Genomic DNA, 23,862 nt, shown 5'->3' with positions numbered 1-23,862 from the left:
TGTATTTGTAATTGAACCTTACAAAAATACTTTTATTTTAAATTAAATCCCTTCGGTTAGTTTAACAAAATAAAAAAAAATTTCCATTTTTTTATTTTAACTTTATTTTTATATTTTGAGGAATAAAACAAAACTTTTTTCTTAATGACATTTTTTTCTAAAACCAGTAGAACTCGAGATAATGATAGATTTAAAAAAAGACTGTTTTTTTACAAAAATGACTGTAACTCCGGTAAAAAAGGTCGCACGAAAATCCGAGAATGGTTTTCGTAAAGGGGAAGGGACTAGCTTTTTATCTCTAGCTGTTGGTATATATTTTTCCTCCTATATTACTAGTTCTAAACTGACATTGATTTGAATCGAGGTAAAAAAATCGAAAAATTTTTAATGTTTTTTTATCGTAAAAAACAGGTTTTTTTAACCTTCTTCACGTGTAAATGGAAGTTATTACAACAGTCTTCAAAATGCATTTCTATTTTTTATACGAGAATTTCCGACTGAGATACAAAACTTTCAAGTTTGCCTGATTTTGGTGTAGGTATATGACAAAAGTGATTGATGAGCAGTGTATTTATTAAAAGAAAAAATATATAAAAATAATGTTAATTTATAAAACTACACAAAATAACGATAATAATGAAAAAAGTTAATTTAGTAAATTAAAGTGTGCAAGAAGTGTTTAGTGGCATATTTCAGTTGACATATTTGTAGCAGAAAAGTGGTGAGCGGGTTCACTTCAGACTATAAATTCGTGGCTGCTCTCACGCCGTATTAGTGTTCATGTTTTCCTAACCTCGCTAACCCATGTGCGCGTTAGATTGAGTTTTTGTTATTATTGTAAAATTCATATATTTTCGTTATATGATTTTATAAAAATGAAGATTCATAAAACGCAACTGAAAAGAAAACGACAGGCGAAAAATATTGTTAACATTATTGAAAATGATAAGGAAAGTGAGCACAGTGCCAAAAAAGAGGCTGAGGTAACATTTTTTATTTTTGAGTGCACTAAATTATTATAGCTCTCATTTTTCATGGAGTATACTACTTTCTTAAATAAATAATTTTCAAAATTTATTATTAAACTTCGCAATAACATAACACATGGAATTCTCTTTTATGTTTCATATCAAATTTCAGTTAATTTATCAATCAAGCCAGTCAGTTTGGTTTGATGATTGATATCAAATAGCCCTTATACAAAGAGACTGTTTAATCATTTAAACATCATTTCTTTTATATTTAGGATTCTGGAACAGAAGATTTATTAGTTGGAGAAATAAGTGGTGACAGTGATTCAACAGATGAGGAGGTTGATATAAATAATGAGGATGCTGAATCAGATGAAGATGAAGATAAACCTATATTTGTTTCTGAAGATGAAACTGAAAATGATGAAGAGACAAGTCAGGAAGAAGAAGAAGAAGAAAAAGAAATTTATGATGAAACAAGTACAAATGAAGAAAGTGAAGATGATGGTTTATTAGAATCAGAGGAAGATTCCAATAACCAAAAAGATATTGATTTGAAAAATAATAAAGAAATAAATAAAACAAAATTTCAAAAAAAAATTAATACAGAACAAAATAGAAAAGATTTGAAGTCCAACAAAGATAGAAATTTACCTTCTCATTCTAAAAATATTTCTAAAATGATTCACACCAACATCAATGAATATGAGAGTGATACTTCTGATGAAGAGGATATTAGGAACACAGTAGGAAATGTACCAATGAAATGGTACAATGATGTAGAACATCTTGGATACAATTGGGATGGTAAAAAAATATTAAAACCTGAAAAAGGTGATCAGCTAGATAATTTTTTGAAGAGAATGGAAGATCCTGACTTTTGGAGAACAATAAAAGATTATCAAACAGGACAAGATGTTGTCTTAAGTGAAGCAGACATTGACCTTATCACAAGAATTCAAAAGCAGAGACTACCAGATGCTAAATTCGATGAGTACAGTGTAAGTTAATTTTAAAATTTCAAAACTTGATTAGCCATGATAAAAAAGGTTAATATTTATGATTTTTGTTTATTTTTTAGCCATGGATTGAATGGTTTACTTCAGAAGTTGAGAAAATGCCTCTGAGAGGTTTTCCGGAACACAAACGCTCCTTCCTACCTTCAAAACCAGAAGCTAGAAAGGTTTCGAAGATGGTTCATGCTTTGAAAATGGGATGGATTAAATCAACAGCAGAAATGAAAAAAGAAAGAGAAGAAAAATCAAATGAACCACAATTTTACATGCTTTGGGAGACTGATGATCAAGCAGAGGAAATGAGGAGAATTCATAAGCACATTCAAGCCCCAAAAAGATTTTTACCTGGTCATGCTGAAAGTTATAACCCACCTCCAGAATATTTGTTTGATAAGAAGGAAATGAAAGAGTGGAATAAACTGAAACATTCACCATGGAAAAGAAAGTTACATTTTATTCCTCAAAAGTATAATTCACTTAGAGAAGTTCCTGCTTATTCTAAGTTCATCAAAGAAAGATTTCAGAGATGTTTGGATCTTTATTTATGCCCAAGAGCTATAAAAATGAAATTGATTATTGAACCAGAATCATTGGTACCACAGTTACCAAGTCCAAGAGATTTGCAACCATTCCCCACTATTCAATCAATGATTTATAAAGGTCATACAAACATGGTTAGAAGTATAGCTATTGAGCCAACAGGCCAATATTTAGCAAGTGGTGGAGACGATTCAACGTTAAGGAGTGAGTTATTTAATTTGATTTTAATATGTTTGCAGTTGTCAAAATTGTTAATTGAAATTTTTCTTTAGTATGGGAAATTGCAACTGGTAGATGTGTTAAAGTCGTGCAATGTGAAGGAGTAGTCAGAAAAATTGCTTGGTGTCCAAATCAAAATTTACCACTGATTGCTGTAGCAGCTGATCAGAAAGTACTTTTAGTCCATTCTAAAGTTGGCGATCACGTTATTACAAAGAAAGCTGATGAACTTTTAGAAATTATTCCACAGAGTGACTTAATAGGTAAATATTACTTTATTTTGCAGACATTCGTTACTTCATATCAAACTATATCATTTGTCATTTATTTTTAATATAGTGCCTGAAAGAGTCAAAGCTGTAGTACAGTGGGAACATATAACAGAAGCTGGTAACCCAGAGCAATGGAAAATGGGAATTAGAGTTATTTTAAATCACTTCAAAACTGTTACACAAGTAACCTGGCATGGCAAAGGTGACTATTTTGCAACAGTTATGCCAGATGGCCAGAATAGAGCTGTTTTAATTCATCAGTTATCCAAGAGAAGATCGCATTTACCTATTGGACGACCTAAAGGACAAGTTCAATGCGTTTTATTTCACCCTATCAGACCATTTCTATTTGTAGCAGTGAGTATTCGAATACAAAATTTTTGGTGACATTGTTAAAATACTTAAACAGCTAATTTTTCAACTCTCTTTGTTATCTAGACACAAAGGAATGTAAGAATATATGACTTAGCAAAACAGGAAATGATAAAAAAATTATTAACAAATTCACAATGGATATCTACGATGGCAATACATCCAGGTACATATTATGTTTATTCATCAAGCCAAGCCTATGAGAAATTAAGTACTCAATTAATTAATTATTTACAGGTGGAGATAATCTGCTGGTGGGAACGTATGATAAAAAGTTATTGTGGTTTGATTTAGATTTGAGCACAAAACCTTACCAAACGCTTCGTCTTCATGGTACAGGAATACGCGGTGTCGCTTACCACAAAAGGTATCCATTATTTGCATCAGGTGCTGATGACAGAGGTCTTATTGTATGCCACGGAATGGTATATAGGTATGTAATAAAATAATGTTTTTTAGCCTAAAAATAATTCAAGGTATTAATTCATATCAATTGTATATTATTGTAGTGATTTACTTCAAAATCCTTTGATAGTACCACTGAAAAGATTATGCAATCACGAACCATTCGAAGACTTTGGAATATTGGATGTATTATTTCATCCTATACAACCATGGATACTTTCAGCAGGAGCAGACTCAACTATAAGATTGTACACTTAAGGAAATTTGTATTTCTATAAATAGTTTTATTAAAAATAAGAAATAAATAATTTTTACAAATTGTGAAACATTGCTCTAAAAGTACTTTTGTTATAATAAACATTTTGTTTTTGATGTACATTTAGTTGTGTATATTTTATTAAGTATTATTGTATAATTTATAATCATATAATAACAGAAAGGTGAACGCTTATTTATTGAGCTTTTTATTTTTGAACGTTAAGTTTTCGCTTGGAATCTATTAGAATATCCATGTATAAAAGTCTTTTAGTGGTTAAATGTTATTATTTTAATCTTGATTGTGTTTACGATATTCATAAAAATATGATTGTTAATTTAAGTTTTGATACTTAAAAAAGCTATTTTCACAAAAAAAATCAATTATAAAAGTCATTTTTTTATAAAATTGTCTTAACTTTTGACTCAATAAAATATAGGAACTAATAGAAAACTATTAAATGCGTTTTGATTCACTTAACAAATTATACAACTTGAAATCACATTTTTCTTTACAAAGGTACAATCTAAATACACCGAATTCTAATCTTGATTAAAAGTTGAAGATGAGCTATGATTATGGCCTATACATTGCCATTCTGGCTGACCACATTCGCAAGTACGTCCTGCATGACGAATTTGAAAAACTGTAACAATTTTTTTGTCATCATCAAACTTACAAGTTATGTGAAGATCATGAATTAGAAATGTGTAAAATTGATTGCCATAACGTTGTCTTAAATAAACAGATCTTGGATCCTCCTTCAAAATATTTTCCACAGCTTGTCGTTTTTCCTCTGCTTTTTCATGTAATATTTCTTGCAATTGCAGTAAGGAACGCTCATTAAAGACAACTGATAAAGTAGACGTTTTTGGTTTTGATATCCAATCAGGAACTCTTACTGCTCCATCTGTACTATTGTCACTTGTTTGCCTTATTATTGATTGAAAATTTAAGTCCGAATTATTACTATTATTGGCTAAATTTTGTGCCTGAGAAACATTAGGCTGTAACAAATCAAAACCTTCTTCGCCGTCAGGTGCTTCCCTAACTCCCATCCTAATAGGAGAAGAAGATGATGATGAATCATCAAGCCTCAGGTTAAGAGTACGTCTACTGATCAAATTTAAGTCAGTCCCACAAATTGCATTGGGGCCATCTGCTCCTTCTAATAGTCTTGAAGTTCCTAAGTTTTGTTCATCGCTATTTTCTGGAACAACTGAATTAAAACCAATACGATTCAAGTTATCTCTATCAGCAATAATAGCAGCAAGTTCATTGTCCTCTAAAAAACTTGAATTATCATTGTCTATGTCAAAATATAAAGTCTCTTGAAATTCCTCAGCTTGTAGTCTCATGGCAAGTTCTTCATCTCTTGACACATCAGCAGATGAGTTTGAGGTAGAATTTGAAGAAATTGGAGATGTATACAATAAAGGTTGATTTCCTCTTTGTTGAGGTAAATTTGAATGATGGTCATGAGAATCTTGAGGTACCTCATCAATGTCTGTGGTAAACCAACCGTCTGGGTTATCAATAGATGTAGGTGATGTATTATTTTGTCTTAATTCCTTAGAATGAACACTTTGTAAAATATTTTCTATATGCACTGGATTATCATAATGTGGAATATATGGTTTAATGTCTAAAACTGGTGTTTGATCAATCATATCAACACCTTCAAAGTAGATGGTACAATCTTCAATCTTGATTATTTTTACTAAACTTAATCCAATAGGAGATGGTCTATGTGGGGATCTTGTTGAAAATACTCCAGTTCTTATGCCATTTAGTCTTGGAGGTGCAACTTTTGCTCTTACATGCACTATATCATTTTTATGGAAATAGAACAATATCCTGAAATTGTGAATAGCTTGATGTGAAATTGGTCTTAATTAGAAAAACTTGTTACATACTAACCACATATGAGAAAATTCTTCTAGTCCTTGAAGTGCATGTTCAGGATTGGTGAAGATACTTTTGAAAAGTGTTATCTTACCAGGTGTTTCGCTACAAACAGTGGGTTGTCTTGGGGTTCCTCTTTTTTTAGGAAACCAAGTTGACACAACACCAATAGGTCGACAAGTCAAGACATTACCATTGGCCATACTGCTTGGTTCATTACTTCTAGAATTGGTTGGAGCTTGCAATTGTGCAGCTTCATCTGAGAAAGAGTTCAGACCACTAGTACTTAATCCTAAAAGTCTTTTAATACTACTGACATCTCTCTCGTGAACATATCGCAGGCTTTTTATTTGTTGTCTGAAAGTGCCAATAAATTTACATTAAAAATAAATTGTAGCAGAAGAATTTATAAATATTTAGGTTATGCAATCCAAATCAACAATGTCGATCATTATTCATAAAAATATCAAAAGAATAAGTAAGTAAGACGTTTGAAAAATGCATACCTTAAATTATTTATTTCTTTACGTGCTGTAATTAGTTGTTCTAACAAAAATTTAGAGTTTGTTTCGAAATTTGCACAATTGGTTGCCATCATGTAACATTACTTATTCCTAAAATGTCTATCTATATTCGAGCAAATATTTGATCAGACGTATTATTTAAATTAATTTGAGTTAATTAATTACGTATGTCATTGCTATATTACATACAAATATGTGAATCTTCGTGTTTAACACTTATATATTTTCACATACGACACTGACTATACATATAACATATACGTATACATATGTATGTACGTATAACGTGCTAGCATGAAAACCAATACTTAATGCTACAGACTTCAACATTAATATCAACTGTATATCTTCAACATATGTAAATTTGCAAGTCTGTATATTTTCTATAAGATTGCTATTGCAATTTCACTAACTGTATGTGAAAATATATATAAGCTTGAGACTATTTATTCGTGCGGTATGCGATGTCTCTTTAAACATTTGGTTAATTTTTTGACGTAATATATACATTGATTTTATGATATTATTTTTATATAGATTTTTATTGTTTTATTTTTTATATTAATTTCCTTATTTGTCGGTCATATATATACTTAATATTACACACATACGCACATACGCGCGCACATGCACATATATAAATCGAAGCTAAAATCAACGATTTAAAAAAAAAGCGTAATTATCAGCGCTGGTAATTGTTCTTGAAAATTGCCTACAAAAAATCATAGTATATATAAATATAATGCCTTTTATTAATTCTATAATTACTTTTGTAACGCTGTTTTTTATAAATTTAAAAAAATTATAGGGGTCTTCTATATATATAAATAAGAGATATCGGACGTTGGACAATGGACATCGAGTGTACTGAGATTATCAAGTTAAAAAATAATCTGTTTATTTAACATTTGAGATATTCATGGATTCTTGCACACGATACCAGCAATGATAAAAAATATAGACCTACTATATTAACGTTATTAGTATAATAATATACCATTTGACTTATCTTTTTTCATCATAGTAAACGTCTGTTGGCCGATAGCCGCGATGAATCTTATGTAAAATGTCTAAAGCGCAATTTCTAACTTTTCACGTTACCGACGTTAAATTTGCTTTTGTTGAATTTCTTTTTTCTTAATTTTCTTTTATATATCGACTTTTTAATTTCATTATATCTAAAACGATGATTATGATTTATATATATATATATATATAAAATTTATATATATATATATATATATATATTTATAAATTAAATTTGGACATAATAATTTTAAATTATGTATACGTCATGCATATTTACAAAGAAAGAAAATTGATTTGCGAAGTAATTATTTGATAATGAAATTTACCTTTTTACATTATCTAAGCTCGTTAATTTGTTGCTTTAGCATAAAAAAAATAACTTCTTCTCTTGTAACAAGATCTGAAAGTGTGGCAGCCGAACTTTTATAAACAATGTATATTTGATGTTGAAAATTTTCAAGGGAAATAAAATGAACACACATACATATATATATATATATATATATTTAAATATATGTAGGTCCAATTTTACCAGTTGTCAGTAAGCAGAACCTGTCATCATCAACATATTGGGATATTTTTCCATATAATAAACGTGCATGGAATGGAAGCAAAAAACTTTTCCTAATAACAGCTAATCTTGTTCGTTTGATTCTCATTTGTATGATTAAATATCTAATTACTTTGTGTCTAATTGGCACAAAAAACAAAATTAACTGCAAATAAAACGAGTGAATATCATTCAATGTGGAATTGATAATAATTTGATTAGGCCCCGGTCCCATAGGTACGTACGGATGCGGACGGATACGGATGATGAACTCTTACGTACATAGTAGAAATAGCAATGCTACAAAAATTATAATTTCGTTTAAAAATGAAATTTGAAACTCCGGAGGTCTATGCAAAAATACTAAATAATACAATTGTGACTTAAATATTTGTTGCAAATATTTTATTTGTCTAATCAACTGTAGTGGAGTAATTTCTCCAAGTAAAATTGTAAATATTGCTATGTAAACTTATATACAAATTTTATTTAGTCTTATATTTCTTTAATCATTGTGATGAAGTTTTGGACTATATTGCGGAGAATATACAGGAATGCGTCGTGGATCAGAATTTAATCCTTCTCGTGAATAATAGCGCTTCTCGATCACTTTATCAAAAAATCTACTTAATTTTACAGAGGAACTGGTACCTGCCGCTAGAGATTTTGCTTGACGACAATCCTGTTATCAAAATTAAAAATGTCATCAATGACAAAGTCTAGACTATAATAGTTGCAATTTGTAAATATTATTATTCACCAAGAATATTTCATCTGCTCCACATTCTTCAGCAATAGTAGATGATCTTCTATATACCGGAATACTAGATCTAACTTCTGCTATCAAATCTGACTTGGTACCTACTACTAAAATAGGAATCTGAAAAAATATCATGATTCATATCTTTTTCCTTGCAAAGGAACTTGTATTATTTTTTAAATGCAGCAAACCTGCGTTGACCCTACAAACTTTTCTGGATCAAAATCGTCAAATGATTTTACTTTAAATTGGCTGCTGTCTCTATTCAATACTTCTTCTAACCATTTCTGTAAATTTTGCTGTGACTTTCTATTAGTTAAGTCATGGACAAGAATTATACCTAAATACAAAGTGCAATGTCATGCAATAACAATACAATATACAATTTAGTATTTAATTTATCATTAGTAAATTTTATATGTTACCATTTGTTGGATTGTAAAACACACTCCTTGTGTTTTTATGACTTTGACTTCCTCCAACATCCCACAATTCTATAAAATATCTCCGTTGGTTTGGTGTACCTTCTTTGTATTCGTGCAATTTCACTTCTACTGAACACCCAATGGTCCAAGATGGATTACTTATTGGTTGTTGTTGACATATTAAATAGGTCAAAGAAGATTTTCCAACGCCTAAAAAACAAAATATTATTGTGAACTTACAGAGTAATTAAAAATCTGCAAACGTCAACCAATGTAAATTTAAATTAACAAAACATTAAATAAGTATATCTCAAGTATATCTTTTATACTGCGTAAACATAGTAGGTCCATAATAACCTTGCTTTAAAATTGCATTGGACATTCATCATTTACGAGATCATCATAAAAGTCGTTGAAAAAACTATTAATTTGTGATATCTTATTTCATATCTTACCTGAATCACCAACGACAATAATTTTTACTTTATCAATGGAAGCCATTGATAATAATTACAGCTATCGTTATTTTATCATTTAGTTAGTATTAATGGTTGGTGAACAAAATAAAATATTTAACGACTAATGCACTTGACCACCGCCACCATGTAAACACGCACACAAGCATACACGCGTTGCGATTGGGACTTGAGTTTACAAATATATTGACTGTAACCTCATTTTCGATGTCAGTCTGTAAATGATGCTCTTCGAGTGTAGAACGCCGCGTCAGTGAGCACCATTAGTTTACCAATGAGCGTCAAATAAATTATCGTTACTAACGATTAAAATAGTAAGTAAAATTATTAATTACTATGGATTTTCAAAAATCGAAGCAATAACATTTGTAGAATTAATGAACCAGTAAATTAGATTGTTCTATATATTCTTTTTTAATGAACTTTTTTAAGTAATTAACAATAGGCTGATAAAAAACATATTAGTTTGTTATTTAATAATTTAACAATCAAATTTGAACTTTCAGTAGTTGCTATTAAGTTAAAATTTAATTCCTATCATCATGCAATTTATTGATCATTGTATATTAAATGACATATCTCGACCTTTGGAATCTTATTTGCTCAATTTTAATAATTAATTATTCTTTTATATCAGCTGTAACATAATGACTTCTGAAGAAAGATTGATAACAGAAGTTCCCAGTAGTTTAAAACAATTGGCTAGGCTTGTAGTAAGAGGTTTTTATACAATAGAAGATGCTCTTATCGTTGATATGCTTGTCCGAAATCCCTGTAAGTAACAATAATTATTATATTTAATTGATAGAATAGTTAAAATATAAACCTTTTTGTTAAATTTTTAGGTATGAAGGAAGATGATATATGTGATTTGCTTAAATTTGATAGAAAAATGTTAAGAGCTAGAATCACAGCTTTGCGCAACGACAAATTTATTCAAGTGAGATTGAAAATGGAAACTGGATCAGATGGGAAAGCACAAAAAGTTAATTATTATTTTATAAACTATAAAACATTTGTAAATGTAGTCAAATATAAATTGGATCTTATGAGAAAAAGAATGGAAACTGAAGAACGAGATGCTACTAGCAGAGCTAGTTTTAAATGTAATAGTTGTTTAAAGACTTTTACAGATTTGGAAGTAAGTATTTAGATTTTAATAATTTCAATTGCAATATTGGTGTCAAGGTTACTGCAACAAATCCTCTTGAATTTCTTTAAAGGCAGATCAACTTTGTGATATGGAAACTGGAGATTTTAGATGTACATATTGTAGAGAAATAGTTACTGAAGATGAGTCTGCTATTCCAAAAAAGGATTCAAGATTATTACTAGCCAAATTTAACGATCAGTTAGAGCCATTGTACATTTTGTTGCGAGAAGTTGAAGGAATCAAATTGGCTCCAGAAATTTTGGAGCCTGAACCTGTAGATATAAACACAATCAGAGGGTATGCTATAAATTATATTAATACTTTGTTTCATACAAATGGGTTGCAAATAAAATGTTTCTTTACAGTATTGACTCAAAGAAATCAAATAATATGCGCGGTTCTAATGATCAATGGTCTGGAGAAGCTACAAGGTCATCAGGATTTGCTGTCGAAGATACAAGAGTTGATGTTTTGATAGGAGATGATATACAAGATGACAGTGTTAATAAGAAGAAAGAAAGACCAATCTGGATGCTGGAGAGTACAATAACTTCTGATTCTTTGCAGGTATTTGTAATTATTTTAAAGTAATGTTTCAATTTTTGAGTTTTCCAAACTTATGATATTTCTTTTCTACAGAATGACCTAACAAATACTCAAGACAGTATATTAGATGAAGCAGCCGCAGCTGCAAACTCGAATGCCACAAATAACAAACAAGGTGAAGATATAATGTCAGTACTTTTAGCTCATGAAAAGAAAGGAGTTAACGCGACTGCTGTAAAGACTGTACTTGGTCAAGAGTCTAGTGATAGTAGTGATATGGAAGATAACGGCGATAGGCACCAGATCGAGCAGGGTATATATTTAAAAAATTTAAAACAGTATTATGGTGACATGAATTTGATTAACTGGTGTGAAAATAATTTCTTGTTGCAGAGGATGTCGAAAAAATGGTCTCTGAAGATGACGATGACGTTCCATCCGTTAAAGTGAATGGCAAATCTGTACCAATAACAGATGTTTTAACGAATCCCGCACTTGCTGAAGCAATGACTGCAGCAGAAAGAATCGAATATAGTCGAGCTTATCAAGAATACTGTGAAGATGAATAAATGTGAATGAGAAATTGTGTAATATTTTGTATAATAAAAGCATGCGTTTTATAAGAAAACAAGAAAAGAACTTTTCTTTATATACCTTTGATGAACATTATTTTATTATCAAGTTACAACAATATATTAATAAAATTGCAGTTCAACAACATTAAACTGTCAAAGATGTGAATCCAGAAAAATATAGATAATATCTTTCATTGAAGTAATGTACAGCAAAAATTCAACAGTATCGGGAATCAAAAGGCTTTCCAAGTTATATATTCTTAAAGCTAAGATAAATATATGATAATAATTAATAAGATAATATGTCACTTCTGGTTAGTCAGGAAATGTGTATGTTGTAAAGTTAAATGTTAACGCACAACTTACTTGAACATTTTTTTGTTCGCCCCCCACCGAATTTCCATTCGACCACCACAATCGAATGGAAATCCTCGAGACGATGTTAACGATATTTTTTAGACTTTTTTCCTCTTTTTTTGCTTTGAAACGTATCAAATTTTTTTTACAAAGCTTTTTTTTCTGTTTCTTTAAGATTATATATTAAATTATTTTCGTTGTATACATCAGTATGAACAAGAAAATTAACGCATTATTCATAGCTATGAAGTATCAGTATTTAAAGTACGTTTTCTCCTAGGTATGATCTAGAAGCTAGTCGACAAACAAATGAAATTTTTTAATCAGTTTTTATATATATTTTTTTTAAGATTTTTTATCAATGCTGCAAGGGAAAACGATATATAGAGAGAAGCGCTTGATCATGCCAGAGCAGGAACACTCGCCGACAATGTCGAGCGGGAATTATTCGGGTTCGTTGAGACGAAGACGGGCGAAATCCTCGAAGACGATGTTGTCATCGTCATCGTTCGCGTAGCCATCGTAGCGGTTCTTGTCGACGCTCTTGGTCTTCTTCATGCTCTTTTCCTTGCGCTCCTCGCCACTTCCAGCTCCTGAAAAGCAATAAGGTGAGAGCAATCGGCCACGTCGAAGCGTCGAATTCGAATTCACGCGAGCGAATACCTTGGGCCGGGTGCATGAGTTTAAAGGGAACGTCGGTGACCAGTTCGCCACCAAGAGTGCCGCAGTTGAGCTTAACGCGGACAGAATAGGAGATGACGATACCCATGTTGTCGTTGGGGGCTTTGCCCTCGGCGACCATCGTCGAGGATGCGAGGTTCACGTCGTCGTCCTAAAAGCATTTCAGTGGACACTCAGCGAGCGCGACATCGGACGGGACTGCGGACTAATTGCGGTTGAAACGCGAATAGATAAGCGTGCCTTGAGATGGCCGTCGAGGGCGATACCGCGGCGATCCTTGTTACTGCTGGCCAATGGCACCATGTAGAACTGCTTGCTGAAGGAGGCCCCGGGCGTGATGGGGCAGCCCTCGCGGGTCTCCAGGCTGGCGACGTGTCGAGAGAACTGGGCGTTGACCATGGTCACTTCGCAGTGTTGCACGACGAACAGCTGCGAGAAGATTTTCGCAATTCGCAACATTACAACTCGTTGCAGGCGAATGAAGAGGCCGCGAGCCGAAGCGTACCTTGATGTTCTTCACGGCCTTGCGAGAGTTGTTGGTGACGATGACATTGGCCGACACCTTCTCGCCGTGGTAATAGATCTCCTTGTCGAGGGTTACCTCCAGGTTGAGCTTGCCCTGTGAGAAGGTGAATCCCTTGGAGACCAACGAGCTGGGAAGTCTCCGTCCACGGGTGGGCGGAGCGTACTGCAGCTTCTTGATGGCCAGGGCGACTGACGATCGTTTGTGTCCCTTGACGACAGGCAAGAAACGTCAGACTAAGATCGAGCCGAGCGGAAGAGCGAGCGACTAGTGGAAAAGCGCTCGCTCAAATTACGCAAATTGCCGTGACACTGACGATCAAATCGGGTTACACGTGCGTCGCGAAAACAGATACCTTGTCGTCTTCGCTTTCGGCTACGTAGATCTTGACGGTGTATTCGACACCCAGCGGCTTGCCCTGATCGTCGTCGCCGGGTTGCAGAGTCACCGAGCTGGGCGAATTGCTGGGAAATTGGAAGAAGAACGGGTAGGCGTTAGGCCCGAGCTTGCGCAGCAAGCGATCCTGGATCGGCGTGGTCTCCGGCTTCTCCTTCTTGTTGGGGAAAATCTGCTCCTTGCACAGCACCATCTCCCGACTGAACTTGACGCCCATCACCTCGTCTTCCTCGCGACCGTAACGGTAGGTGGTGATCACCTGTCGATTTGCACGCGCCCTTCACAGCCTGGCCCGTTGGTCGATCGCCGCGCCGCACCTACCTGTCCGTAGACTTTGCGACCCTGCAGGTAGTCATTCTCGATGACCACGACTCCATCGATGGGGTCCACGTAGTCCAGGTGGTCGATGAAGTCTCGCTTGCCCAGGTAGACCGTGACCTTGCCTGCAACAAGCCCGGCCGTCAAGCACACGCGAGCCCCGGGCCTCGGCGTCAACCGCAGCTGCACTACTCACCATTGGGGGTGACTTTTTTGAAGACCTTTACGGCCACCACGTAGGCCAGGAAGAAGAAACCGAGCATCTGGAAGGCCGATTCAGCTCACGGCACGGATGATATCAGAGAGCAATCGGTGAGAGACGAAAAAGAAGATGAGAGAAAGAGAGAGTGAGAGAGAGAGAGAGAATGTGTGTGTGTGAGTGAGAAAGAAGGGGTGCGCGATGGTGCACGATACTGTTCCCGATTGGCCTGCCCAGAAGTGACGGGCTCGCTTGTCGCGGCTCGCCTCCTCATATAGACTCGCCAGGGGCTTCAAAGCTCTTCGAAGCCCCCGAGCTTGCTTAACCGGATCATTCAATTACCCATTGCAGCAATCTCATTAAACTGCACTCGGACGGAACAGCCAGCCGTCCACGTTCAGTCGTTGGCCCGCTCGCTTTGTCGCGCCCCCATCCAATCACCCTGTCCCCGGCGGCGCCAAGGCAAAGCACAACTCAGTCTTAAAATTTATCTTTATTTTTATTAATAATATGCTTACAGAGTATGGAGGTATTTTAATCGATGAGCTTCGAGTAGCGTCGACATCGTCTCGCAGCCGCTCGCAACTGCGAACGCCACATCGACCGTATCTCAAAGAAAAGAAACGCACGTTCCTCGTGCCTGTGTTGCAAGTGTCTTCACTTTTTACATCATGTGTCCAACTTAACGGCTAATTCAAACTTGCATTGCTCTGCAACTCTCTCGCTCACTCTCGCTCTCGTTCTCTCGTTCTCTCACGCTCATTCTTTATATTATATAATACATCCTTCCACAATTATAACGCAGCGGAATAATGCTAGATTTTTTACACTTTCAAGCAGAGTACCGTACGCTTGACTCGCCGATTTGCTTGCAATTTGCCGAGCCAAACCTATGATCCTCTCCTTGCTCGACTGTTACATTCGTTTACATTTACAATATATAGGTTTTTTTCTTATATTCCTCCATCTAAAGCACGTTGGCTTGTGTTCTTATTACTGCTGAATGCAGTCAATGACAAGATAACGTATATTAGTACGATTCTCCAGCCACTATTCAAGATAAAAAAAGAAGTACGCTTTCCTGTGGGCAGCTCAATACACCAATAAATAAAAACTTGCCTACGTGTTTATTAACAGAGAAGAAATCAGCACGACGTACATTTTTCTTCAGTGTATTACATCAGGACTGCTCACTTCAGTTTATCAAAACTATCGCAAAACGAAACAAGTATTACAACATCGTAATACTACTACTTGTACAGTCGTTAAATTCATACGAATTTTCAAGTTAAATTACCAAATAAACAAGTCGGTAACTGAAACTTAAGCCTACGATTAAAAGCCATTATAAATAAACTTGCGCTTTAAATTTTCACAGTTATTTTCACAGTTTCAGTGTTATTTACCTCGAAAACAAATTCTCTAAAGATGAGATACTCGGAAGTAGAATAAATATACCTAGAATTTTAATAATTGAAGATTATTTTGAAGTTAATTCGATTAACTCGACAATCGAGTTGACGCCGTTTCAAATTTTTTCTTATACAACTTTTATAGAAAAAAGTTTACAAAAATGTTCACGCAAGAAAGTATGAATTAGCTAAATGTTCATAACGATGCAAAATTCGCAAACAAAATTTTACAAGCCATAACAATAATAGCAATAATAAATGATTGCGCAACGATTAAATACTAAATATTACTAAAAATAGGCACAATAAACACTATTTTCAAGCCGTTGCTACCAGGGAACGGAATTTTAAAACAAGAAAGAAAAATTTCGCAAAATTCTTAATCGAAAGTTTATTACTTACAGTTTGCCCGTACAAGTTTTTAATTATTGTGATTTTCTTTTTTAAATAAACGAATGTTTTTCAGGCATTTGAGTATATCAAGAGTCAAATAATGTATTATTATAATTAAAATGAAAAGAGATAAATTTCTGCAACCAGATGTATATTTCAAATCGAGAAACTTGCCATCTTCTAATGACTCTACAAGAATATATCTCGGTCTGTTTCTAGATTTGTCCATAGTCTTTTGACAATAATGCCGTTTCTTTAATATTATATAGTACATGAAGTTTTCTATTCATTCTGATGATGACTTAGAAATGTGCAAAATTTACGACATTATAATCGGAAGACCAAGACTATATGAAAATTTTGAAAAAGGCAGTGAATTTTATCTATGAAATGGCACATTTATCATAACGAGAAGCTAGAAACTTTTGACGTTTTTTTCCTTTTTAAAAGTATGTCGAGTAGTTACAGAAAGATGCGTCATACAAACCTTTATCTACATTCTCAATGAGCTTACGATTTTGTAATTTCAATAACTATATAAGTTATACAAAATTAAAAGTCTTAATTCTCAATGATGCGTCTAATTTACAGATACAGTTGAATGTTTAGGTGATAATAAAGAGAATGTGTGTCTGCTTAATGTATTACTCTGAATTGTACTTAAGCACTTGACATCGCGCGGGAAGTCTCTAAATAAAAAGTTTACATAACGTACGAAATATTTGGTACTGAAAAATATATAGTGAAAAAATGATCTCGGTTCTGCAGAGATTCTTTTCGTCACAACAGGTACTGTTTATTAGCGATACGTCGTGAGTTTAGATGTTTGGTATATTATCAAAGTCGAGTACGCGAAAAACTTGCACGTTCAAGTTCTAGCCGTCTCTTTTTCATTCAAACAAGATAATAATGATGTTCAAAAACCGTTAACACTGTCAATTTTAAACTTTGACAAGGAGTTATCAACAAAGGCAGTCAGTATGTGTATGTGCGTGGGCGTGTCTTACATTTTAATATAATTACATCAAGGCAACGTCATCATTGCATTCGGTTTATGCTACAAAAAAACACGCTAGTTTTACTTTTAGGGTGTAAATATCAACTCCATTCCTTCATAACAAGAGATTACAAAATATAATGTACTCTCCGCGTTGCATGTATTGCTCGGTGGCGCTGTCTCTTCGTTGAAAAACAAATTAGTATCTACACTTGATTTTGCATTAGTTATAGACTCTATATGTAGTTCCCTGATACCAGCGCGCTTCTATTACTAAACGGTAAAAACATTGTTAGTTTAACTAGCAAACATTGTGGATTTGTTGCTTTTTTTACTCGTAGTGCGATCGCTTTTTCATTGCAAACTTACTAAACTTACATTACTAAATCGTTTTTTTTCTCGCCATGTTCTTTTTTACTACCGAAGATTTTTTTCTGTTTTTGATGTGTGTGATACATTGCTTCTTTTGCCTTACTTATCTGATCAGCGAGGTGGCGCTGCTTACTCTGCTCGAAAATGTTATTCACTTACGTTGTATAGAAATCTATAATAATGAAAACCAGTTCTGAATATTACATCGATTTTATTGTAATGCTTTTGTATATCAATGACGAACATTTTACCTAATCACCTCAATAGACACTCTCTTTTTTATTGTAACGTTTTCGCCTTTAGGACAAGTCTGCAACAGAAAAAATGATCATGCATAATGTATATTTGAAGACATTTATTACTAAAAAAGTAAAAATTTTGGTATTTACAGCTTGGAGCAGCTGCCGATTCGAATCGTTTCTGTATCTGATCGTAAGTAAATTTGACAAAAGCATCATATTGCTCCGATAACTTCATAGTTAATATCTGATCATATTCCTCGCGAATTTGTGTTTCCTGCTCCTTCAGCATTCGTTCGCAAATCAAATTAACCTAGAACACATCAAGGCCGATTAGTATATCAATAAATTAGTTGTCATCTAAATAACAAATATGCTATATTAATTGACCCTACCTGTTTGAAAGTAAAAAGTGGCTTATCTTTACTACTGCTATTGTGAGCATTTGAACAAGATGGGCTAGATGGACTGACTGGTCCTTCCATGTCAGAAGAGTCGCTTTGCGAGATGAAATGTAATTGTCTACGCCGTTGTAATCTACGGATTTCTTCTCTGATGTTTGCTGCCATTTTTTCTATATACATCATAAAAATCTGAATGAGCTGGAGAAGAAATCAGCATGCATTGGATTTTATGGAACTTTTAGGTTAAATAATTCAAGTTTCCCGCTAGGCTTTTAATAAACTATTTATTTTCATGATTCATCAATTAATTTGGTTGAGCGAGATAATATTTGTTGCTTAGCCGGCACATATCGATTCATAATGTTTCATAACAGTCATTAATCGCTCCCCACAACCAACAAAAGAATCTCTATTATAAAAAGCGCTATGAATAATGAAAAAAAAACCTATATAATCTGTATTAACTGTGGTTAGGCAACGCGCAGATATTACAAGTCCGTACGCTCTTTTGAAAAGTAAAAATCGCCCATAGCCGATAATCACACATGAACAGACAAGGAGTGATCGCTGTACGCAAGTAATCCCTCGAGACAATAAAAATCGTTCATCGTTATATACATCAATGCGCGAAACAGAGGAGAAGCTCGTCCATAAAGAGTTACATTTTGACACTCGCATCTCCAAATAGTAACAAAGCAGCGAGTGAATTTCTTCGAATAGTCGGCCATGTCTTTTTGGTATTTTCATCCGTTACGGCATTACCATATGATTGAATGCGCGTCACAGCCCTCCCCTATTCTCTCTCGCTCTTTTGGCTTTTAAGGCCCTTTAAATCGCGGATGACGATTGGAAGAGAGCAAGAGGTGCTCCCGTGTCGATTTTTCTTGCTGTAGAGAGAGAAAGAACACGAGGGGGAAAGCTATAGCAGTGAATAAAAAGAAAAGAATGCGGACAGCGAGAGAAAGATGGCGAACGGTGGGACCGGGAAGTGGTAACTCACCAGGCGTAAGCTTGTTGGCGATATCGCCAAAGCTACTCGGCGGTTTGCTGCTTGTAGCGGTTGGCGACACATTCACAGGGATGCATCGTCTTCGTTTGTTCGGTCTGCCGTGGCTGTGCACCGGATCGAATTCCAGCGAGCGTTTGAGGGTGGCGCAGGCCATCTTAACTCTCTTTGCCTAAGCTGCCCTTTTCTTCCGTCTTTCTTCTGGCGCTCCTCGTTGCTGTATCGCAACTAGTTCTTTGCAATACTGTTACTGGCCGTAGATGATAACGCACTTGAGGACGTCAAGGACACGTCGCCCAGGTTAACTGTGCTCACCAAAACAAACACACACGCACGACTATGCTCGCTCACTTTACAGCCTAGCTGCTAGCACAAACAATATGGCCACCGCGCACTTGCTGCTGCTGCCACTCGACTTTCAGCGTCAACTGACACAGCCTCGCTTTCGCTTTTCCTTACTTCTGAGTTTTACAAACCGATCAACAACGCACAGTCGCAGAAATCGCACGATATTGCACCAAATCGCTCTCAGGGTGCGACGCAAAAGTTGGAAAAATTGCCTGAGAGCGTAAAAGCTCCGCCAGCCACAAGCCTCGAACTGCGACTGCTCCTGATGACGCAGTGCTGGCTCCCTCTCTCTTCCTTTCTTTTCAATTTTGCTTGCTTATCGCTTCGCTAGTGGATTTTACATACTACAAAAGTCACAGTGTATGGTATCGAAAGGCTTTTGTTTGCAATTTATTGCAACGATATTCCGGTGAATATCATTTATATATTTATTTATAAAGATTCTTTTTTACTTAATCAAAGATACTTAGAAAAATATATTGTTAATATATTATTTATATTAATGTGTTTTATAAATTTATATCCGTTAATGGGCTTTTCTTTGCTACATGAATTTTTCTCGGTAAATAACGTAGGGAATTGAAAAAATTATCATATACAGATTTTACGGCGCAGTTTGCGCTAGAGCTAATTTGGGATGATTCTATGCAGCCTTTTTGTTAAAAATTTCTTGAAAATCAACATTAAATCCAGGTGTCATCGATATAAATAAAAGAAATTACGAACGCACTCTTTTGTTTTATTTACATCGATTAAAGCTGACTCTCGTATTCATTGTAAAAACATTTTTCTGAACAAACGGCTGCATAGAATCATCCCACTTGCTTTAGCGCAAACTGTGCTGTAAAATCTGTATATGATAATTTTTGCGAGTTCCTACGTTGCTTCCCCGAGAAAAATTCATGAAGCAAAAGAGTGCCCATTAACGGATATAGGTTTGTATACTATGTAGGGGCCGGGAGAAGCTTTAAATTTGTGCTCTGCACACGTTTAAAAAAACCAGGTTCCTACTTATGTTTAGATACTGTGTATATATATATAAAATGTTCGGAAATAGTACATTTTCGCGTTATAACCTCAAAATCACATCTTCGGTACTTGTTTATAAAGCCTTTTTGACGGAACTAGTTGCAGTGCTCGCCTCTGGCTCGTAATAGTCTTATCTCATTTTGACAAAAAAATTTAACCATATCGACTATTAAATGTTGACCAATAATAGTTTCCACTGTAATGATTTTTCAATTTTTTTTCCTATATTTTCTTAACAACTATATTCACTTTACATATGTAAAATAAGTACAAATTATGTTTTTGAATTTTCAAAGATTAATTAATTATTAAATTTTACAATGTACATTGTACATGCTATTATATTATTTTCCGTAATGACAGATTATTATGACTGTTTTTTCATATAATTTTGCTAATACAGTACTAGTACAATTTGTTTTTTAACATCAGGATTATGAACCGTAATGTTGATAAAGTAGTAAATAATTCAAAACAGTCATATATGCTTTTTATTGCATTTTTCATTTTTACAAACCTCTACTACAATAACACGCTTTGTACATAATTGTGATGAAATATTTCATAAAATAATTTTACGTAATTTTACTTCTGTTTGGTATAAATACTGCATCTATTGGCAGGCTTATTATATTAATGTCTTACCACATTAATTAATTTTTGTAAAAGATTCGCAAATTCGTTTACATCAACTCAGTAAAAGTTTAGTCACTGCTATAATTAATAATATTGAAGAACATAAAAACTCTTACTGAAAATCGTATAGATTTCCAACAAAAAAAGAAAAATAAATGGTAAGTGCAAAATAAAAAAATCTATATAATTGCGACTAAACAAAGAAAAACAAATTTTCTGCCCTTACTAAGGATATATAAGGAATCAATGAATTTAGGAATGTCAGCTGATTGCAGTAGTCTGACAATATGATATTATGATTGATCACTTTGAAGTATAAAAAAACTATGGCTATTCTAGCAAGGTCACTTAATAAATTGTAAGAATAGTACTTTGATAATAGTTAAAGTATCAGTTCTCATTCCTACATTTTGGTACTTGGCAGAAAATAATTAAAAATATAGGAAAAAGTGTGCCACAACACAAAAATACCAATGTCCTTTTTACATTTGTGGCAATTGGTCAATAGGAGTAGTAAATTTAAAGTCAGTTGGGAACAAACTCGCTGCATGTGGAAACATAAGCTTGTAAGATTGTCTTATTGTGACATCAGCAACTCCAGCAATATCACCAATTTCTTTTTGTGATTTCTTGTCTTCCGAAGCCTAAAAAAAAATTATTAACATATAATTTATACATTTTATCACATAATACTAATATATAAATATTTTTCTAAGGATTGTTGTGACTTTTCTTACTTGTGATGCCATGTAGATTGCTGCTGCAGTTACTGAAATAGGTGATCTGCCTGGTACAATGTCCATTTCTACTGCTTTTTTTGCAATGTATGTTGCTGCTCTTTGTACTGAATTAGGTAAACCCAGGTTACAGCAAAATCGAGACATGAAGTCTCCTGTAGTGATGAGATCCACACTAGTTTCAAGGGCTTTGAGAATAAGTTTGAAGCAGCGACCAATTTCTTTTTTACTTATTTTACTAACTGCACAAATTTCTTTAAAAGTACGTGGTACTCCTTCCTGACGGCAAGCAATGTACAAACATGCAGAAGCAATGGCATCATTAGCACGGCCTTTCAAATTTTTGCCATCATGCACTTGTTTGAATAAGCCAGCTGCTCTGTCATTTATGGTTTTAGGCAGATTGATTCTATCAGCCATTGCGCTAATCTCCTTCATTGCATTAATTAGTGTTCTATCTGAACTGCTCATCTGCAATAATTAAAATTAATTAATAAAACCACTCAATCATGATTCCAAAATTCTTTTTATTCAGATCTTACCGTTCGCCTATTTTGGTACTTTGACACACCAAATTCATTGAAGGATGCTGCTCCTGTACCAGGACCTATTATTGTGGATAAGTCAGATCCATTGAGTAGTGGATTTTCTGGTCCACCAACACGAGATGGATCAGTTCCTCCTTTTTCATTGCTAAATGTCCTCCATTCTGATCCTACATCTATAACTCTGCAATGATAATGAGACTTTGAATTAGTTACAATATAATTTGTACATTAGAAATTACACTTAGAAATTATTTTTACCTGTCTCCTACAACTAATCCACATTCAGAGCAGATTTGATCTCCAGCTCTATAGTCTTCTACTAATGGAGCTTCTGGATGTGCATAACAACAAACTTTATTCATTGTAGGTCTGTAAGCATAAGTAGCGTTAAGATATAGAATCAATAGAAAAATGATTTTCAGTCAGTTGAAAAAAAAACATTAAAGCTTATAGTTATGAACAAATTGACGTAGACACTTTCAAAAGACATTTGAACTACCAATCATTGTATAATGTATTGTTAAAAGTGCCAAATCGAATTGAAAATTGCAAAATAGTTATGAATGTACCATCTGAGAACAAAGCTGAACTTAACCTATAGAATTATCGACGGTACAAAAATTGTTGTTTCAACAAAACATGTACTCCACAATTGCTGAGAATTGAATATCTGATTTCATATAAGTAATGATCATTTTTAATTATTAACTAACAAATATGCAAGGAGAAAGATAAAAAATTTGCAAATATTGGAATAAAGTAGGTGTATTGTTTTGGTATCCAAGTAATGGAACTATACAGTCTTAAAGTGCTGCAGAGAGCCAGGACATGCCAGTGACAATCAATTGGAGGGAATGATGAAGAAGGGTACGATTTCTAGAATCGATCCATAAAAATAAATGAAAAACATCATTACCTTGAAAGTGAAGCCATATTTCGTTGATATAAATCAATGATCACACTACACTATTGCATTTCGTCTTTTTTTTACGTATATAAATATAATAATGCAGTTATACTTGTCCCACATGCATACCGTACACGATAGTACAGTACTGGCACTATTACTAGCTTGGCTTGGTTCCGCGCTCTGTCTATGTTTTGCCTCCCATTCCCAATCCTGATTCCATAAGAATTACACGCGGCAATGACTTCAGGTCGCTCTGACGTCATTTCAATATGGACGATTCGCGCCAACTTTAAAACGTTGCTACTGCTACCGTTGTCACTGCCTATGCCTATGCTGTTGTTATTATTTGATGATTGTTTCTAA

At 34.1% G+C, this 23,862-nt stretch overlaps 7 protein-coding genes across 9 annotated transcripts; 2 read left to right on the top strand and 5 right to left on the bottom strand.

The window, feature by feature from the left end:
- The first annotated feature begins 761 nt into the window (after nt 1–761).
- LOC131671005 (ribosome biogenesis protein BOP1 homolog) lies at nt 762–4,067 on the top strand. Its single transcript, XM_058947111.1, has 8 exons — nt 762–983; nt 1,247–1,972; nt 2,053–2,731; nt 2,800–3,009; nt 3,086–3,375; nt 3,457–3,556; nt 3,628–3,823; nt 3,900–4,067. The coding sequence occupies exons 1-8, from the start codon at nt 876–878 to the stop codon at nt 4,051–4,053; spliced, it is 2,463 nt and encodes an 820-aa protein (XP_058803094.1). The 5' UTR covers nt 762–875; the 3' UTR covers nt 4,054–4,067.
- Nucleotides 4,068–4,588: 521 nt separating this feature from the next.
- Nucleotides 4,589–6,704, bottom strand: LOC131671006 (tRNA (adenine(37)-N6)-methyltransferase). Its single transcript, XM_058947112.1, has 4 exons — nt 6,670–6,704; nt 6,463–6,583; nt 5,972–6,313; nt 4,589–5,908 (listed from the first exon to the last, which is right to left on the bottom strand). The coding sequence occupies exons 2-4, from the start codon at nt 6,552–6,554 to the stop codon at nt 4,594–4,596; spliced, it is 1,749 nt and encodes a 582-aa protein (XP_058803095.1). The 5' UTR covers nt 6,555–6,583; nt 6,670–6,704; the 3' UTR covers nt 4,589–4,593.
- A 1,368-nt stretch (nt 6,705–8,072) lies between these two features.
- Nucleotides 8,073–9,873, bottom strand: LOC131671008 (rab-like protein 3). 2 transcript variants are annotated; one of them, XM_058947115.1, is made up of 5 exons: nt 9,700–9,873; nt 9,245–9,454; nt 9,026–9,159; nt 8,820–8,939; nt 8,073–8,741 (listed from the first exon to the last, which is right to left on the bottom strand). In XM_058947115.1, exons 1-5 carry the CDS (start codon nt 9,743–9,745, stop codon nt 8,565–8,567), a joined length of 687 nt encoding a protein of 228 aa, XP_058803098.1. In that variant the 5' UTR covers nt 9,746–9,873; the 3' UTR covers nt 8,073–8,564. The 2 variants fall into 2 exon arrangements, with proteins under 2 accessions (XP_058803098.1, XP_058803097.1); XM_058947114.1 differs by having other exon boundaries at nt 8,076–8,741; nt 9,011–9,159.
- Nucleotides 9,874–9,930: 57 nt separating this feature from the next.
- LOC131671007 (general transcription factor IIE subunit 1) lies at nt 9,931–12,028 on the top strand. The gene is made up of 7 exons (XM_058947113.1): nt 9,931–10,034; nt 10,358–10,494; nt 10,566–10,861; nt 10,944–11,170; nt 11,239–11,440; nt 11,513–11,732; nt 11,813–12,028. Exons 2-7 carry the CDS (start codon nt 10,368–10,370, stop codon nt 11,986–11,988), a joined length of 1,248 nt encoding a protein of 415 aa, XP_058803096.1. The 5' UTR covers nt 9,931–10,034; nt 10,358–10,367; the 3' UTR covers nt 11,989–12,028.
- A 37-nt stretch (nt 12,029–12,065) lies between these two features.
- LOC131670983 (arrestin homolog) lies at nt 12,066–14,728 on the bottom strand. The gene is made up of 7 exons (XM_058947069.1): nt 14,466–14,728; nt 14,273–14,394; nt 13,911–14,210; nt 13,538–13,765; nt 13,273–13,461; nt 13,015–13,183; nt 12,066–12,944 (listed from the first exon to the last, which is right to left on the bottom strand). The coding sequence occupies exons 1-7, from the start codon at nt 14,530–14,532 to the stop codon at nt 12,796–12,798; spliced, it is 1,224 nt and encodes a 407-aa protein (XP_058803052.1). The 5' UTR covers nt 14,533–14,728; the 3' UTR covers nt 12,066–12,795.
- Nucleotides 14,729–17,021: 2,293 nt separating this feature from the next.
- LOC131670985 (akirin-2) lies at nt 17,022–19,891 on the bottom strand. 2 transcript variants are annotated; one of them, XR_009302498.1, is made up of 5 exons: nt 19,286–19,891; nt 18,277–18,455; nt 18,032–18,194; nt 17,887–17,952; nt 17,022–17,814 (listed from the first exon to the last, which is right to left on the bottom strand). XR_009302498.1 is itself a non-coding variant. In XM_058947071.1 (5 exons), exons 1-4 carry the CDS (start codon nt 19,446–19,448, stop codon nt 17,942–17,944), a joined length of 516 nt encoding a protein of 171 aa, XP_058803054.1. In that variant the 5' UTR covers nt 19,449–19,891; the 3' UTR covers nt 17,022–17,814; nt 17,894–17,941. The 2 variants fall into 2 exon arrangements, 1 of the variants encoding a protein (XP_058803054.1); XM_058947071.1 differs by having other exon boundaries at nt 17,894–17,952.
- A 1,132-nt stretch (nt 19,892–21,023) lies between these two features.
- Nucleotides 21,024–23,695, bottom strand: LOC131670984 (transcription initiation factor IIB). Its single transcript, XM_058947070.1, has 5 exons — nt 23,506–23,695; nt 22,848–22,958; nt 22,584–22,770; nt 22,042–22,512; nt 21,024–21,948 (listed from the first exon to the last, which is right to left on the bottom strand). Exons 1-5 carry the CDS (start codon nt 23,520–23,522, stop codon nt 21,787–21,789), a joined length of 948 nt encoding a protein of 315 aa, XP_058803053.1. The 5' UTR covers nt 23,523–23,695; the 3' UTR covers nt 21,024–21,786.
- Nucleotides 23,696–23,862: the final 167 nt, after the last annotated feature.

The sequence above is a fragment of the Phymastichus coffea genome, unplaced genomic scaffold (genome assembly GCF_024137745.1).
Source record: "Phymastichus coffea isolate CEN01 unplaced genomic scaffold, Cenicafe_Pcof_1.1 PCOF00118, whole genome shotgun sequence".
Classification (NCBI taxonomy): domain Eukaryota; kingdom Metazoa; phylum Arthropoda; class Insecta; order Hymenoptera; family Eulophidae; genus Phymastichus; species Phymastichus coffea.
Note: the sequence above shows the minus strand (reverse complement) of the source record. Positions and strands in the feature narration are given on the sequence as shown.